The sequence below is a fragment of the Amblyomma americanum genome, chromosome 1 (genome assembly GCF_052857255.1).
Source record: "Amblyomma americanum isolate KBUSLIRL-KWMA chromosome 1, ASM5285725v1, whole genome shotgun sequence".
Taxonomy (NCBI): domain Eukaryota; kingdom Metazoa; phylum Arthropoda; class Arachnida; order Ixodida; family Ixodidae; genus Amblyomma; species Amblyomma americanum.
Window position 1 is genome coordinate 90,153,024 of NC_135497.1, and position 19,202 is coordinate 90,172,225.

Below are 19,202 nucleotides of genomic sequence, written 5' to 3' on the forward strand. Positions count from 1 at the left end.
CGACAGGAACAGGCTCGGCGGGCACGCCATCGAACGAGAGAAAGCAAGATTAATGAACGGGGAGGGAGATGGAAGGGGGGGGGGGGGGGGGCGCAGCTTTCCCGCTCGCCTTCTCACCGCTCTGACGCTTTCCTCATTTCGCACGGCGGCCTCGGCCGACGTCTGTGGTTTTTCATCCCGCGTATACAACCTCGCACCGCGTCGAAATTATGATCCCTCGTCCCGGATGGAATGGCTCCCAATTCATCCGCGCCTTAGGTTTGGTGAGTCACGTAAAGTGTTGTTCACAATTGCTGCTGCGTAACGCCGAGAGCTCGTCGGTCGAGATTTCTTTGGGCGGGTTCACTGCTGCGCTGCACTTTAATTCGGCGCTTCCGGTAAAGAGGCAACACATCAGCTATACCCGCGTTCAACGTCCAGTTTCGACTTCTGTCACGTGCGCCGGACAGGCTGGCAGGATGCTTGCCCACCATTGCGGGCTTGGAGACAACTCGTCGAGTAAATTCAACCGCTTGTGGCGTGAATTAGCCGGTTTTGTTGTTCCTCGGTGGAAAAAGCTTGCGACCATTACAGGAACCGTTCTTCGTGAAGACGTATACGTAGCTTGCTGGCCATCAGTGTTTTCGGGCACTTCGTTGTTTTTACAGAGCGGGGGCACTTTTATGACGCCAGCATCGCCTGGCTTAGGCGTGGTGCGCCGTCACTCACTTGCTCGCTTGCTACAATGGCAGATGAGGGTAATCCGAAGCCGCACGCAGGATAACTTCGCGGATGTCGCCGCGTATGCGTCCGCAACCGACGACGGGAAGATCCAGAGTTGCACGCCCTTGAGGCGGGGCGATAAAGTCAATGGCGAGAAGTTCTTGACGTGCCAAATGGCGACGCCGGAAAGGCAAGACAACTAGCTACAGGATCAGAAGGTACGCGCACGCAAGGCTGAAGTCACCGGATGGAAGAGGAGGGCGGACCACGATGGTGCCGCTCCTGTGTTTGAGGGTTAATGCGAAGGCGGCCTGTACGGCTTTGCGTGTTGGCTGAGCGACAGACTATCAACGATGATGCGCATTTCGACGTCCTCATAAACCAGTGACGTCACAGGGAAGCGAGGTTAAGCGACCAGCGAGAGCCCGAATTCGCAGCATTTTGAAGAAGATCGCAAGGTAATACTTTTTGTCCGCTAGCACCAAAACCCTTAATCTCAGATTTTGCCGATGTTTGTCTGTCCGAAACCTCTGTCCGTGACCTTGAGGTTACTCGCGAACAGCAACCTGCGGTCGCACGAGGCCCACCGGTGGCAGCACCTGCCATCGCAGGGCAGTGGCGCATCGCTTAACCGCTGTGCCAGGAGTGGTACGACGACCCCCAGTGATCTACGAATGTAAAGTACGGAATGACGCAAATGTGTGTGGTGTTGGAAAGCGCGCGAAGACGACAGGACAAAGGACCACAGCGACGAGCGCTAACTCTCAACTGAAAATTTATTACTGAAAGAGCGGGTGTTAATATAAAATCATGAAAAGACGGAACAGAGAAAAAACAGCAAAGCAGCAGTCGTCAGCGGCAAAATTCGCCAAGCAGCAGAAGTAAAGAAAAAAAGAACTTAAGCAACACAGCTCAGTTATTTCACTGGTAACACAATGCAGACGCTAAAAACTCGAATTCTCCATCAGTCAACGCCACCGAAGGTTGTCTGATACAGATTCCCTTTCACATGAGCACGTGGTTCGGTGCCTCAAACGAGTCGTGACTTTTGCAAACAACGGTGTGCATTTTTTTTTTTCATTGCCATTGATCGCGCATGTGCGGCAATGCTTCGGCAGATTATTTAGTCAGTCCCCGTCCAACAATCTGCTGTGTTCCCCTAGCTTTTTGTTTATACATCGGGTGGTTTGTCCGATGTACGTAGCATCACATGACAGCGGCAACTTGTAGACTACTCTGATTCCACAAGTGACGAACAGAGCGTCGTGCTTAATGCGTCACCCGTTTTTTCTTTTCCTTTTCCCGCAATCGTACTGCTTGCTACGCTCCTTAGAGCATATTTTGGCCAATTTTTAGGGAGGAGAAAGACTACTGGGACGTTGTATTGCTTTGCAACATTTTTAAGCCCCTGAGGCAATCTGTGTTCATAAGGAACCGTTGCAAACCTTCGCCGTTCCCTAGCCAAGTTGCTTGGCCTGGACCCAGCCTTGACCCACCTAACCAACTTGCCGCGAGCCTGTACGATCACATGCTTGGGGTATCCACCGCCCCTAAGCCTATCTGCGCAGAGATACTCCCTTGTAATGTGTGAACACTGGATTTCGTGATTGCAGCTTTAATACATGAAGTTGTAATACCTTTCTTAACACCTTGGATTGACCGGCTAGAGTAGCAGTCAAGTAATGGTTTTTAGACCTGGAATGGTACGACCAACCGACGTGACGGGGCGGACCAATGACAATAAGTCTAGAAACTGAAGTGCCCCGTCTTCGGCGACTTCTGCGGCAAAATTAAGAGCTACACTGCTTTCCTTGAACACCTTCAGGGCGTCTAATACACTGCGGTTAAGGTTGGATACAAAGGAGAACACGAGGTCCACATCTAACCTCAACCGCAACTCATCGATTAATTGAAGAGGTTAGCTGAGCCAGCTTTTTCACTAGAGGAAAGCATATACCAGTCCATCTCGGCTGCGGTATATCACGATTCTAGTGCATATTTTTCATATTTATTTTGGCAATCGTCACTGCATCAAACCTAGTACCCACTACCACCGGAACCAGCCATTCGGCGAGGCGGATGATAGCAGAATGAAATAGGACTGAAGTTATTTCATTGCATTATATGAACTCTGCTCTCGTCAAGTAGAAAACAGACAAGCGACAATATTAGGAACAACTTCAACGGCCCCAAAGGTCGGCTGATTCCCTTTGAGAATCGTTAGCATGCGGAAAGCAATGTTACTGGAACACAGTAGTGGTTTGACAAGTTTGCTTGCTTTGGAGAACAATCTCAATGACAAAGAGGTGCTTTCTCTTTCGTATTATTCCTCACTATCACCTGTCGCATTACTGTGGTATCGTTCTCGTATCATTCCCCGCATCACGCCTCGACATCTCGTCATAAATTTTGTGACCGAAAGGCAGCGCGCGAAGCAATCACGACCGTGTGTGACGTAAACACCGACTCCGGCAACAGAGTATAACAGACGTATGCTCACGTGTATGTATACATATCGGACCAGCTGCGGAGCCTACCGCGCATGCGTACAGACAGGGGCGCGCCCTTATACATGACCCCTGGCCTCTTTAGGGCAGCGAGCTGCAGTCGGGCCATGAGGATGTCGATATTTAGTGGAAGCAAATGTCTTTTGTTAGCGTGTGTCTAGCTTAGGTCACGCCTCTCGTGCGGGCGTATTCTGTATGCTTCTGTGCAATGTTTAAAGAGAGGCAGACGATGAGACGAACGATAGTGTTTTTGTGAATTTCTATGGTTGTCTCACCAGTTCATCCCATACCAAGGGATAAGTTAAGGCGACAAGCCAGTGACTTACCTACCGACAGGTGGGGCCGTCCGGTAGCCCAGATGTGTTCTCGTGCCGGCATGACATTCCCAAGAGGCGCGCGGCGGCAGGAAAGGGTTACGTTTTGGGTGAGCGTATGCCGGCTCGTGCAGCGTCTCTCCACTGTCTTTTGTCATTGAATTGAAGATGCGAACACTCTCATCTTTCATCGGCGCTAGCCGGCGCGGCACAATGGGCCAAGGAAAGGGGAGGGGGGGAGGGGCTGGCTTTAGAATAAAATGCAGCCAGCGCTTCTATGTCAAAATCCGCATAGGGGCACAATGGAGAAAGGCAGCAGCTGCTTTCTCCGGCGCTAGCGGTGGCTCGGATGCGAGCCCTTGTATAGCACGCTCGGCCGCCCCACTGCGCTCGGTGTTTGCGGATAGACACGGCCGAACTGCTTCTCCGCGGCTCGTCGGTGTCCGGCCCTCCCCGCCGCCTTCCGCCGACATGCGCCGGGGAGATGCGTCCGACCGAGCGCGGAAAGTACGTCCATGCATAGCCTTTATTCCTTCGCGCCTCCTCCTCCTCCTCCTCTTTTGTTTTTTCTTTCTACTGGCTTCGCTCAAAATTCCTCTCTCCTCCCACACTGCGCACACATTCGCCGAGGCCTGATTCACTACGAAATTCTGAAATTGCTTGCCCGCCGGGGGATATCGTATATATACGTGGGGGCTCCGTCGTGCCCGAGATCGATGGGTTCTCGGCGGCTCCTTGGGCTTCCTTCATACGGTTGCGATACGTGCTGCATACATCGCGCCAACGGCCGCCCGCACTCGCTTCCCTTGTGAACGCAAACCGTAGAGCACTTCGGTCGGGCGGCTCGGATCCGGCGCGATAGACACACTTCCCCCACGAGCGCCAAGATGCGCTCCTTTTTAGCAAGAAAAGGCGACCGCCTGCGCTTAGAAGGGGCTGGGCGCGGGCTCATTAATGAACGCTAAAACGGTGGATGAATTCTGCAGCCTTTTATATGCCGGCAATAATTCTGTGCTCGCAGCTGCTCCATTGCGTCACCTGTGAAAGAGCTGCGTGCTTTTCATGAAGTGTGTGCTACTCACCTTCGCGGATTTTTCGCAATAACAAAGAAACATAACTCAATGAATATGTGGATACAGAGAAAGAGATTACTTGCTGAACGCTGACTGCATCGGACAGTTGTTGGTGCATATGCAGCGGCACAATCGCCAGCGTGCCTACGTCGGCGGCGAGTCGCCGTGTCAAGAGCGGACCTTCCGCTGAGTCAGCCTCAGGAGAGCCGGCCCTGTCGCGGGTCCATCCTCATGAGCGAGATACCGCAATTCGTCACAGTTCTTCGCTGCAAACTGCGGGAGCTTTTATATTTTGGTGAATGTCATTCTTTCTGACGGAGCGTCGCAAACATTGCTTGCAATGCCGCGTTGATATTCAGTGTTTCTGCAACGCGCGCGTTACCAAGCAGCTTCACGAGGGTCAGCGTCTCGCGCAGAGCTGTACTCGCTCGGCTTCCTTTATCATAGCGTTGTTATATCCATGCGCATATACTGTGTCGTAAAAGCCCGCTTTGCTAATCAGGTGTGCGTGTTTGAATGTTGCTTAGATGTACTCAAGATGCGCAGCACTGCATACAAACTTCTTGACCGTGATACGAGAATGTCTTGCGATAGTAACGGTGATTATTCAAGGGCAAAATGATACGATGTCACACTATTGGCTCTCACCTCGGGTTTCTGAAAATGGCCGCTTTATTACGATGGTGATGCACTGGTAATGCGTCGGTGTGTTTTGTAATTTGATGCACTGAGATAATGTAAGGGGGAAACATTTTCTAATGGATCGAAATTGGCAGAGTATAACGTATGGCACGAATAATATTCTAGAACAGCTACAGTTTTTTTGTCTTGACCAAAGCAATTTTTGAACTTGCCTGATCACAAGAAATGAGACACGTCGTTGCCCTCTGGACCACTATCTGGCCGCGGTGGAGGCTAGATTTTTAAAGAGCACTAATGTAGCATTGCACGTGTACAGTACATAAACTTTAAGGAGCGGTAATGATTATGTGGTTAACATACTGTAGTCTGCGGAATCGTCCGTTAGGCCACCTGAAATGATAATTTCTAGGCATAAAGCCTAGCAAATCAGCTCTCCAGAAACTTGTTAGCGTGTCTTGTGGCAGCAGAGAAGAAAGAAAACAGCAGACTATATTTGTTATAGGGCATACAGTTTCTATAGTTTCTCATATGCTTCCTTTTCCAGCGCGACGCGTGCCAACCATTTCACCGGTGGACATGCATTGAAAACGGAGTGTGTTGCGATGAGATACGTTAACTGAAAACCTGTGCAACAGTGACGGGAAGTAAACGAATCGGCTCATGGTTACTGCAGTGGGCCGGCTCTGATTTCCCTGCACCAGCGTGTAACCTGTAACTGGATCTGTTGCACTGGTCGTCGCGTGACGGTAGCTGTTTGTCAGTCATACAGCAAAGTCGCACGGGTATATTCATGTAGGAGTAGCAAATGTGCAAATGTCGACGTACTTTTCAACGCGAACAAGTAAATCTGCATGACGCGTATGATTATTATTCCTACTCGTGGCATGTCTGTATACGACGCAAGCGCAACATTAGTTGCGCTTATCGTGAATTAAGCGCAACTCGCATGTCAGAACATGAGTCGCGCCCCCCTCCCCGGTCGCGTGTAGAAAAGCGAGTGTGTGTGTGTGTGTTCTGGTGTCACGAAGTGTTCGAGTTGCAATTTGTGCCGACAGTACGCGCTCTCGACACCTCGTGTATAGGGATGCCTACTCCTTCTGCTCGCCGCCATACTGCTGGAGTCGCTGTAACAATGGCCGTAGCAATGGAACATTGGCTGGGTGGCCATCTTGAGCGCTTCTGTGAAAACTGCAGATGTGACGCAACATAGCGTAAAACAACTCACTGCAGGGCAGAAAAGGTTATTTCATCTAGGGTGTCCTTACTGAAAAAAAGTGTTCTGTTCCCCGTTAGTGAATCCTACATGCCTTTCCTCGAAAAATGAACTCTCTGATGAACGAATTTCTTTAAGTGCTCAGAGCAGACTTGATCCGTATTGTCCATCTCTCCGCACGCAATCAGTGTTCATAACCAAAAGGGTACGTAACCTTCCTAATCAATTTTAGTGAATATTGGTAAAAACCAACAGAAAGCGGATAATGACGTCAGTTCAGTGGCTACTCGAGAAGAATACGGAAACCTTCGCCATTGTTAGCCTGTATTAGGCACTCGTTTCGACACTAACGCAATTCCCCTGACCACTGCTCTTCACTAAAATGACAAACGAAAACTCACCAATTTTCTGGACAATAAAGCTTGTTTTCGTACACCAACAGTAATCGCACGTGCTACCACTGGACTCTTTCAACGAGCCTCTTTGGAGTATCACATCTGCGTTGGAACATCCAGCAGTTGGAACATCCAGCAGTTGGAACATCCAGCAGTTGGAACATCCAGCAGTTGGAACATCCAGCAGTTGGAACATCCAGCAGTTGGAACATCCAGCAGTTGGAACATCCAGCAGTTGGAACATCAAGCAGTTGGAACATCCAGCAGTTAGAACATCCAGCAGTTGGAACATCCAGTAGTGCGTTGGAAGATCCAAGTGAACTACAATATTCTAGACAATCTTCTAGTTCACTATAGAATATTAAAAAATTAGAGCAGCGCGTGCCGAGAGATATTACTACTTTTATTTTCGTAGCCCTGCGACGCCTTAGCAGGCGATGGCTGGCGATCACAGCTGCAGCCAGGCGAGGTGGAAGAGGTGAATGCAGTCCCACCAGTGTGGAGGCGCATGCTCAAATGAAGGCTTCCTCTAACCAGGCGTTATCGGTAGGTGTCATCCGTGCAGCCCAAAGGCCGCTGTTTGAGCGCTCTATACATTCGTGCTTATGACTGTGCTCTTCCCACTTACGTTCATTTTACTTACTGGTACTTAAGTGGAACTTTTTCACGTTTCAGTTCAAATATATTCAAATATGTGGAACAGCGTTTCATATATCTTGGAGACACATTGTATATTGACACCATTCCACGTATAAGGTGGTCGAAATTTCCGGAGCCCTTCACTACGGCGTCTCTCATAGCCGCAGTTGCTTTGGCACGTTAAACCCTCATAAACCATTCCGTGTACATTCTGAATATTAAATGTAACCGCGTTTCGGGTAAGTTTCTCGGACGAGTTGAGCCTCGACCAGACACACAAGACGTACTAATACAACCTAATGTCACACTTCGCCCGCACCGATTTTTAAAAATCTTTCTTCGTGCGCGTCATCAAACAGGGGAAACTCTATGAGCTCATGCCTTAATTGGACGACATGGTGTTGATTTTTAAGAGCGTATGTTCCCTTTATCTGATTGACGCGTTCCCTTTTACAACTATAAATGTACAGCTATAAATGCGCAGCTAGCTGGTTTATTTTTATTTTACATCGGGTGTTTTTTTAACTGTTTACAGATCGTTATTTTAAACCATGGTAGAGATACATTAGTCCGGTCTGTGCAGGTTGAATTGTACAGCAAGGCGGACATTATGTACGTGATAGAGCTCAGTGATGAAACGATGATGAATCAACTCTAATCAACTCTATTACTTTTGATTTCAAGGGTCAACACTATATTAAGAACTTGAAGTCTGTCAACATAGAAACTGAGTCCAGTTTTAAAATTTTCTTTATCGGCATTGCGTTGCGAAATATTTAACTTCAAAAATACACATTTTTTGCTCGTAAAGTTTGCTTCCCGCAATGCAGGTTTTTAAAATGGCGTCGCTGGGCGTAGTATTGTTGCGGAAATCACGTTAACTGCTTCTGCGGCATAAAATAGACAAACGGCTTCTGTGTTTGAAGTATCAGACATACGAGTGACGCCATTTTAAAATTGTGTATTGCGGGAAGCCAACTTTACGGGATAAAAAAATGTGTGTTTCTGACGCTAAATATTTCGAAATGCATTGCCGAAAAACAAAATTTAAAAACTGGGCCCAGCTTTTACTTGATGACCCTCAATTTCTTAATATCTTAGCCCCTAAAATCAAGTTAAAATTTCCTTGGTTAATTCTAGTTCCTTAACCGTTTAAACACTGAGCTCTATCACGTACATAATGTTCGCCCTGCTGTAGAATCCACCTGCGCAGACCGCACCGACGCATCTCTTGCAGGGTTTAAAAGTACGATTTTTTCAAAAGTTAAAAAGAACATCCGGCACATATGCGCTTGCCCCATGAAGTGAATAACGCTTTTATGGGGCGGAAAATGTTTCGGGATAATTTTTATCCTGAAATTTTTCTTTCGTTCTTCCGTTGCCCTTCACTGCTTTCGTTTTGCCCAGGTGTTAGATGGATTGTTAATATTGTTTATTTTCTTCTACTGCATGATGATTTCGCTTGAGCTTTGATTTTGATCGTTATTTGCACACACTGGCTGGTCTTGGGGCTGTAGTATTTTTTTTAATGAATCAAACTTACACACGAATGCCTACAAGGGCGCAGTGTTCGTCTAGCACCATTGTTTGCTTTTGACAGTTCCTAGCAACCTTAACAGTCGCGTAACAATCCAGCATACGTGCGCTGCCCGATCGGCATTCTCGATTCTTGGCATTGCACGCGATGAGCGATGGTTAATTGGCACTGAAATTAAGTAGTGAATTTTTACTATCCATCAACGCTTGCGAAGTTTATCCATTTGAAGCGAAATTCAAAAGCAGACTATGCTAATTATGCTGAAGGGGGATTCGTCAATTCGTAATGAGGAAAGTAAGCCGCCGTAGTGGCCGAGTGGTTATGGCGCCCGGCTGCCGGCCCGAAAGACGCGGGTTCAATACCGGCCGCGGCGGTCGTATTTCGATGGAGGCGAAATTCTAGAGGCCCGTGTACTGTACGATGTCAGTGCACGTTAAAGAACCCCAGGTGGTCGAAATTTCCGGAGCCCTTCACTACGGCGTCTCTCGTGGCCTGAGTCGCTTTGGGACGTTAAACCCCATAAACCGTAATGAGAAAAGCGGGACTACGCGCCGAGGTTTCCAGTATTTTAATCGCTGAGTGCATGCTAGCGCTTAGTGAGGTGTGTTTTGGAGCTTTCAGAGATTGTGGTAATATGCGAAGTTATCTGGCAGTTTTGCGCTTTCATTTCTGTATGTATTACATTGATACATTATCTTATTTTAAGCGGAATGAACAAAGAAAACGGCTGCATGTAGCATGACGGTAGGTACGCTTGTATGTATGCGCAGTGAGTTCATCACACTGTTTACACCTTGACCTCCTTTTTTTTTTTGCTCCTTAAGTCTCAAGCATACATTTTTTGCATGGTTTCTTCCGCATGTATGTATCTCCTTTCTCCATGTTCTACAGTCGCATGCTAGTTTTTCTTTTTTTTTAACCTGCGAGAATTCTCACTTCAGGTTACTTACATTCACTCGCTGACTTTCTTGGTTGGGCCTAGTGCTTTCGGCCAACTTTAATCTCGACGCCTTGGCTTTCAGTTAAGCGATACCCATTGGAACGAGACTCCAGCTTCAGCGGTTCTTTGTATCCGGCAGGGTATACTGAATCCATGAAGAATTTTGCTTGCCTACACAGCTCAGAAATGTACTCCACTATAGGGTTTTAGCGTCCACTAGGGCGGTGCCTTTGACGCATTCGCAGACGTGAAGGATTGCCTGGATTATATCTACGTTTTCTCGACAGCCAGCCGGTTATGCCGCGATAAGGGAACACATTTGTGCTTATTGAGCTTCTCTCGGGGCAAGTGCTTCGATAAGCTCGTATCGGTTTCAATGGAGCCATGGCGTGATTGAGACTTTTAAATAAAAGAAAACTGCGCAGGTGAGCACTGTGAAACTGCGATAGCAGCAATGCCAGACACGAGGCAGCAGCTCAGAAACATTCAGGCAACGATAAGGCGAACGAAATTGGCCTCCCCAGCTTATTGGCCTCATTCACTATTAACCTTTTGGCAGCCGCTGTTCCTTCTTGCTGGTGCAATTTTTTTTTGTGTGTGTGCGTGTGCGAGAGAGGCAGCGAGAGAGAGAGAGAGAGATTCGTTCCACGTTCTGACTGTACCTTAGCTCCTTCCGTGTTGCCCATCACTGCTGTTCAGTACTGCGCACTGGTACATTGCACGTGACACCATGTACATGATTGCTTTGTAGAGCTCGGCGCTTAATTTATTCTTGTAGGCAAATATAAATGTATGGGTGCGGGCAAATATTCGGAACTTCCGAATAGCGAATCAGATATAAAATATCCTCCTATTCCGATTCGCTGAACGAATCAAATGGGACAATTTCAAGATTTTTGAAACAAATCGAAATGTTTCGAGTACATTTAGAATAATTGACCCAAAGTACGAATAAGGCCATACGGTTTTCTTTTTCTTTTTTTACGATTGTTTAAAAAAAAGGGCCAACTTCGAAGCCATAGAGGATGCTGCTGCGATTCGTCTGCGCGGGAACGAAGGTTGAGCCATGATGCTGTCCATTCGTGTGACGGAGTTTCGATTGCTTATGCAGGGCCTCCAAGATTGGTAGTTGCGGCAGGGCTCAGGCAGGTTTAGCAAATCCTGCCTTGATGCCCGGTCTCGAAATCCATAAATCACACGCAGCTCTTAACCCTCTAATCTATTCAGGTGGGGCGCTAATTTATTCGCTGCCGTCACTAGCAACAAACAGTTTTCTCATCCGTATGCCGCGACGGTCATAGTTTGACAATACCATTTGTTGGGCGAGTTGGTACTCACGATTACCCGTAACAGCGCGACAGACGGGACAGAGAAGAGAGGACACAACACAGAGCGCTCTGTGTTGTGTCCTCTAGAGCGTTCTGTGTTGTGTCCTCTCTTCTCTGTCCCGTCTGTCGCGCTGTTATGGTCATAGTTTATGTCGTGACTTCGTGATGCGTTCCACCTAGTGGAGATCAGCGCTCCATCTTTTGACAGCTATAGTTACAACTCCACAGCTTTAATGCCGTACCGCAGAGCCGCCGCCATCGCTTACCGGTATTATTCATTTCGTACGAATATCTGCGCAAGTGCCAACATTCGTGCAAGTATTCGATTCGTATCTGTTTCGATTTTTTTTCGCCATTCGATTTTTAGCTACATTATTCATATTCGATTCAGTTTTGACAAAGTATACTAACCGCACACACCTAAAAACATGATCTAATAATAGCCTTTAACAGTGGTTTTAGTTCTCGAGAATGTCTGGTCAATGCCTAGAGAATGGCTGGTCAAGTCATACCTATGCACGTGACACATATGCCAGGAGTGCAGAGAAACCTGCAAGTCCAAACTGACGTGAGGGCTGCTCTGGGACAAACTCCTATGAGCTCCACAATGCTGGCACATCCCTCTTCCGACTGTTCCCGCCTTGTCATGCGCGTATAGGGTCGCATGAGCGCGACGCACAGGCTGTTGTCTATTGACTCTATTAATTAGCAGCTGGAAAAGGGAGCATAAGCGCAGTCCGGGGCAAACAGCGGCCCCGGCCGCGTCTGCGCGCCTAAACAGCGGCGCGGGCCGGAGGCTGTGATGGCGCTAAGTGGCCGCGGCCGCTTGCTCCTCGCCGGACCGCAGGCGTGTGCTGTCGGCGGTGGCGGCGGGGGCGCCAGGCGTGATTTATGGGCTCCGCTTCCGGTGTGCTCGAATTGTGATGGCCCGTGGTCACGCCCGGGCTCCTTGGGAACCAAATCAGGGAGGCACCGAATCATGCGTGCTTGCGACCGCCCAAGATTCGCGTTGAGAACTGGGGGATGTGCAGGTTTAGTGCCGTCCTCTGGACGTGGGCTGCAGATAGGCTGGTGCGAATATTAGATTTAGAAATTTAAATTTGCATTTGTTTATTGATTTTTCGCACACGCGAGAGGAGACAGGGGCTGCATGCTATGTGAAAGCCTGATAGAGCCCCCCCCCCCCCCCCCCCCACACACACACACACACAAGTTCGGCATCGTGTGAGCTCAAACTAAAAGCATGCATTAGTAATAGCTCTTAAATAGGAGCAATTGTTAGTATAGAACACATAACACAGGTGGTGATATATGGATGCAATCACGTCTGGTACGCACATAATTACACAAAGAAAATTTCAACTGAATTTAACATACATTTTGACGCATTTCTATCCACTAGGAACAGTGTCAAGAATAATCAACTGAATAGACATGAGCACCCTACTAAAAATAGTAAAACACTGTATTGAAATTGCTGCATGCATGAGAGAAAATAATGAAATCAGCGAGACATAATGATTATTTGCTGAGCGAAGCTACCGAATGTCACGTTCCCCATTTCATAAAAGCGTACAGATTGGGTCGACTAACGTAAGTGATGAAACAGCGTCGGCAGCTATTCTGTTCCAAAATACAATCTTTCCCACATTAACATCTGCTTTGTCTGCTTTTTGAAATTGTGTTTACAGCAACTAAAATCTACTAATCCTTCTTGTTTATGTAGTATGTAGATTGATTGGAAATTAAACATTTGTTTAATAGCCTCAGTCGCCTTGGGATGTTAGACCCTCAGAAACCGAACCAAACTAAAAAGAGGGGCTGTTCTGAAGTTCACATAGTGGTCATCAAGTGATGAAACAGCGTCGGCAGCTATTCTGTTCCAAAATACAATCTTTCCCACATTAACATCTGCTTTGTCTGCTTTTTGAAATTGTGTTTACAGCAACTAAAATCTACTAATCCTTCTTGTTTATGTAGTATGTAGATTTTATTTATTTATTTATTTATTCAAGTTACCCCTAAAGGCCCTCCAGAAGAGGGTATTACATAGGGGGGGGTACAATCATAAGTAATCGCGATACATTTCAACAAGTAAGTGTAAAAAAAAAACGCTAATTAAAACATAAGGCATCACACAAAGAAAAATTGAACACTAACAAAAACAGCAAACATTTACACATTTCCGTCACAGCGAAGAAGCTCTTAATAGCCTCAGTCGCCTTGGGATGTTAGACCCTCAGAAACCGAACCAAACTAAAAAGAGGGGCTGTTCTGAAGTTCACATAGTGGTCATCAAAATTTGAGAAAGTTGGAATAATTTTTTTTATGCAAGAGGACCAGTCTCCTCTAACTATTCTTTGTAGTTGTGCCGCTCACTAAAGCATCATAAGTAGGCTAGCTTAGTTTAGAAAAACGCGTAATACAGCTTCTTCAGCCAGAGCGGTAGTAGATTCTTTATAATTCGCGATTGTAATGAAAAAAGCTCCCACAGTTTTAGACAGCTCTGCAATAAAGCAATTTATATGCATGTATTCTGTTTCAAAGTATTCAATAAACCTTTCTTCAAAACTCTGTTAATTTACCTGACTTATCCGACCATTCTTATAGGTAACTTTTATCTCGGAAGCTGATTATTTATTAACCGGACAGAAAATTGTATATTTCGTCTTTTCCACGTTTAGGTGTAGTCTATTTGCTTTCGACCAACGATTTTAAGGAGGTATCTGCATCATCCTGAAGTTCACTATTATTATTTGAGGAAAAGAACACATTAGTATCGTCTAAGTACATAATGAGCTCTAGGGACGCCGGAATGTTCGTCATTTACGTATATTAAAAATAAAAAAAACAACGTTCCTAACTTCGAGTTTTGTGGGGTCACCTTGCTGCGTCAATAGTGTCAGCGGAAACCATGTGCAACCGGAGGAATTGCTGTCGGCCAGACATATAGCTGCTCATTAATTCATTAGTCTTTCCACGTATTCCGCACCCTTCTCATTTATTCAGGAAAATTGCGTGATAAATTGAGACAAATACCATTTTACTGCCTAGAAAAAACCTTGTGTATTTTCTTTTCTCAGTGTTCGCAGTTATTTAGTTTTAAATATGTAGTGATGCTTGTTCGGCTCTTTCTTTATTAAAGCGTTTCTAATATTCGAAAAGACAATCGATTAACCTCCTAGTCGAGTCACTGAACAAGTCGAATGCAGCATGTTCAAATTTATCGGAAACGTATCGAACGTGTTCTCAAGTTTTTTGAATAGTATTAGAATTGGCGCGAAATTCGCATAATGCATGCCGTAGTTTCCTTCAGCTGTTTCAAAAACAAGACCCACTCCGACGCTGCAAAGCATGCTCTGCTTTGCAGCGCTCTGGGCTCGGTGGACGGTTTCTTATGTAGAGAGATTAAATAATCAGTATTTCAAAAGATTGCAGAAAACGATGAGAATAAGACGTAAACTTTAGCGACGCGACGAGGTGCATTCGTGTGGCGGGGTTCGTGACGCTGATACATGAACTTCAAGATCGGCAGGTTTAGCAAACACTGCCTAAATGCCCGATCGCTGAGGCCATAGCCTATAAATAAAGAATTAAGTTGGGCTAGTTGGTGCTTTTGATCCACAGTCTGCGACATATTACTAGCGTTAAAATACAAATGACAAAAAGCAGAAACACACAGGACAGACGCTAGACTTCAACTGCCGTTTATTGCACACGTAGGAGAAGAAATCGCTATGCGCATCTGCGCATGCCCGATATACAAGATAAATTTAATTAACACGATCAGGACACTAGCGTCTGTAGTGTGTGTTTCTGCTTTTTGTCCTTTGTATTTTAACGCTAGTAATATGTCGCTGTCTGTGGACCATAGCCCATAAGTATCTCTCACCCCTCGAAATCTATTGCGATAGGTTATTTGTTGTCGACGTCGGTAGTAAGTCAATCTGCTGCGCATATGATGAGAATCATTTAGTTAATTTATTGACTCTGAGTTACGCACCCCAAGTAGAGGCCGCCACGGTGACTCAGTGGTTATGGCGCTCGGCTGCTGACCCGAAAGACGCGGGTTCAATCCCGGCCACGGCGGTCGAATTTCGATGGAGGCGAAATTCTAGTGGCCCGTGTACTGTGCGATGTCAGTGCACGTTAAACAGCCTCAGGGGGCCGAAATTTCCAGAGCCCTTCACTACGGCATCCCTCATAGCTTAGTCGCTTTGGGACGTTAAACCCCCATAAGCCGTAAACTGTGCCCCTAGTGGAGATCACTGTTGGGTCTTTTCACATGGGTATACAGGGTGTGTCACCTATGATTGTCAGTAATTATTAAAAATAGGCTTTTTGAGCAATAAGACCTTTTTTTTTCAGCGTGGCATTGTCAGTGGTGTAGTGCATCAGAATACAGCTAAGACGTTCTAACTAGCAGCCTGGTTTACTGGCATTGAATAGTTAACTTTTTACCTATTAGGGTTAGGCTCCTCATTTATTGAGACTTGTAGGCCATAGTAAGCAATATGCATATCAGTTAAAATCTTCTAAAATGCCATTCTCGTCGCAGCTGCAGTGCAAGCAATTTTGGGACCAAACACGGCCAGAACCGAAACCACACGACTAGAAAGAGCGCTAGCTATGCCTACGAGTGCGCGGCACACATCGGCGCACCTAGCTGTCACGTGCTCTCTAACCTGCTTTTTTTTTTTTGCTTCATGCGGGCACGCGAAAGAGGCACGTGACACTTGCACTGGGCTCTCCTCTCATTTGTGTATTGCACTTACTTAGTTAACTAATATGAATTATGCAAAATTTTAAATATTCACTTCAGGGACAAGTGCGTTTCGTTGTAGAAGGTGTTCAGAAACAACTGATCCTTTTTTTTTTTTGTGACAGCATACCTCCTGCGTGGTGCTTTCTCTCGGTATTTAAAGAAATCTCGGGAAATAGGAAAAAAAAAACACGTGACTACTCTCAGGCACTACCATATTGCAGCGCTTCCAAGCGTGCTTTCAACGAACGCAACGTGTGCGCACACCCTGTCAAAGTGATTGGCTGCTGCTCAGTTTGACGGGCTGTGCAATGATACGAACACAGAAAAAGTAGGCTACCTTGAACCATAGTTTCTTTCTATTCCCTTCCTTTGGTTTCCTTTATTTTTTTTTGTTCTGCCTGTGGGATGGCTGAATAAAAGCTCCGTCTGAGTTGGCTGGCGGTGGCCTGCCTATGACTTATCGCACATCACGGCACGGGCTTTCCATGTTGCGGAAGAATGTGTTGACGCACTTTAAAGGCTATGCTGACCCTAAGACTGACCCTAAGCGAATATTGAAAAAAAAACTGCATAATTAATTTTCCCTAAAAATTTAGCGAAAACAATCTTGTTGGTTTCACCCAGCTGCTGTGCACCGCTTTTTTTTCCTTAAACGTTGGCTCCAGTTACGTGAAACGACCTGAATAATCAAATATTTTTGTTCGCGTTTCACTTTGTTGCCTTTGCCAGAGAAGACAGGCGCGACCACTGAAATTTCTATTAGGTATATCCTTTTTCTTTCAGCTTATTTAATTGCTGCTTTAACAATTTGTCAGACTTAAATGTCTTCAAGCAGCATGCACAACTGTCCTTACGGCGAAAAAGTCGTAAATGAGAATGACTAGTGCGGTTGTAATAAACGTGCTGCTTTTGTAAGCTTGTAATCCTAGCCCTTCAGTGTTCAACGTCACGTTGATGTGGAGGCTTTATGACGAGCACTACGCTCAGGCTTTCGTATTACGGACTTCGTCGACTGGATACTTGCGTTTCACGCTTTCTGCTTTGTTTGCTCGGTTTCCAATGCTAAGGTTTCCGACTTGAGGAGTTATATCAGTAGTCCCGCGTGTCGATAAGGAGGGCCACCTTATGTGCGGGAAGTTTTTTTGCGTCGCGGGCCTAAGCCACCCGGTTACCAGAACAGTTATCTTGCGACATAAGACATAACAAACATAAGACGAGCGACGTATAAAACACAATGCATAAGAGAGGCACGAACATGGACGAAACGAAATCCCTTTGGCCACGCTGCAGGACAGATGGGAATATATGAATGAAAATGGCAGATGAAGGGAAAGGAGAAGGGCATAGGGGCACAGGTTCGAGAGGAAGTGCGCTTGTGTGTTGCAGACGGCCGAGCAGACCTTACGGGGCAAGAACAGCCTTTGTGGCTTTCTGGACCAATAATGGGATATACCTGTCACTGGGGGGGGGGGGAGGAGCATTTAAGAGCGCGAATGCCCAGCCTGCCTACCGTAGCTAATCGTCTTTGCTCACTGTAACTAGGTAATGGGAAAAGGTCTTAGGTCGTCCCGTCGTATCCGTGGAAGACACAAGCAGGGCTGCCGGCCGTCAGCCGAGTCCGTATGGGTTTATGTAATCTGGCTCGCAAGCGATCAAGCATTTATTGCAGCGTCCATTCGTTGTGTCGGGACGGAAAAACAACAGCATTCTTGATGTGCGTACCACGCAGCTCCCACGTCACGCTGGCCGCTAAGAATTGTATTCTTTGAGATTGCGCGGCGGTAACTTTCTATGACTCCGGATGCAAACTGTATTTTTTTTCAGATTCATGGCTGAAAGGTGACTGAAAGCCGCAGATGTCTTTACCTAACAGCGGGCTGTTGACCGTACCCGAACTGTTTTTTTCTTTTGCTGACGTACGCAAAGACACTCGTCAAAGCTGCCATAAGACTTTTAGCATAGAAATGTTTTTCATGGCGTAGACGTATGACAGTTTACCGGACATCTCCTGCTCGCGCGCAGTGGCATGCATGGTGCAGCCAGGCAGGGCCACTGCGCATGCGCAGCCGGCGTCCGATAAAACGGTGCACGTCTACACTAATAAATCTGTGCTATGCTAAACGCCTTTATTGACGAAGCGGTAGAGGTCATGTTCTCGCCCGTAAGGTTGCAGTGCTTGCGGATGTTGATAACATCAGCGCGAATGCATTTGGATGTGTACGATTCAATTGGGCGGAGCGAAATTAGCGGCTAGGAGCAGGCGATGCAGCGTAGCCTTCTACACTTCTGAGACCCCTGCAGGGCGTGCCAGACGCTACACTGAGAACACTGGTCTCGGAATATAAAGCTCGATGACAGGAACACACGATAACCAACAATGGTGCAGCGAGAAATTCTCTCCATACCCTTATTTCATTCTGTGATCAATCCGTTACCATGTGGCTTGGCCTGTGAGCAGGAACTTTTTCTGAAAAAATTACACTAGCCATGCATTCACAGGCAAGTGGCCGACAGGAGCACTACCACTCAAACCATCAATGGCTTTGGCAGGCTTGAGTATATGTACTGTATTTTTTCATGAAGTATTATTATTATTATTATTATTATTATTATTATTATTATTATTATTATTATTATTATGAGAATATGAAGAAATTCAGTCCAGTGGTCTTATGTGGACTGCCACTGTGTCTTCGATACAATGTACAGTTGACCACAAACCTTTAAAATAGGCGGAGGCCGCGAGTAGAAAAAAGATAACATAATTTCATTCCAGATTTGACAGTCAGCTTATAATTTAATGCGACGGTGTTCATCTGCATGAGCGACCAACTCATGCACATTTCAGTTCGAGGCTGTGTGCTCCGAATTTTATCATGGCCTCCGCTTCCCACTGTCACAGTTGACTGTAGGCTGCAAACGGATCATGTCGATCGCAGTGTCAGCCAAGCTTACTCGGCCGATGTATTTGAAGGCACTGCAGATAGTGCCGCAGTTTCTCTGCACAAACGAAGAATCGGACGCAGGGATGCTCAACATCTCTTTATTCTCGTAACCTTGACGTTACAACGCAGTAATTCTTGTTGTTCGGCAGAATACAAGGGGGCGCCAGGGCATGTCATTGCCAGGAATGGTTTCTATGAATCG

At 46.5% G+C, this 19,202-nt stretch overlaps 1 protein-coding gene across 3 annotated transcripts in view; it reads left to right on the forward strand.

The window, feature by feature from the left end:
- LOC144113211 (transmembrane protein 163a-like) overlaps window positions 1–19,202 on the forward strand; it is a 112,944-nt gene that overhangs the window by 25,873 nt on the left and 67,869 nt on the right. Inside the window, exon 1 of one of the 3 annotated variants that reach the window (XM_077646178.1) lies at window positions 151–263. The exons of 1 other annotated variant lie outside the window; for it this stretch is intronic. Coding sequence is in view for 1 of the 2 variants with exons in the window: in XM_077646175.1 (XP_077502301.1) it covers window positions 4,008–4,030 (23 nt within the window). In the remaining variant the exon portion in view is untranslated. Of the gene's footprint in view, window positions 1–150; window positions 264–3,841; window positions 4,031–19,202 lie in introns of those variants that run through there. One more of the 3 variants, XM_077646175.1, reaches the window with a different exon arrangement.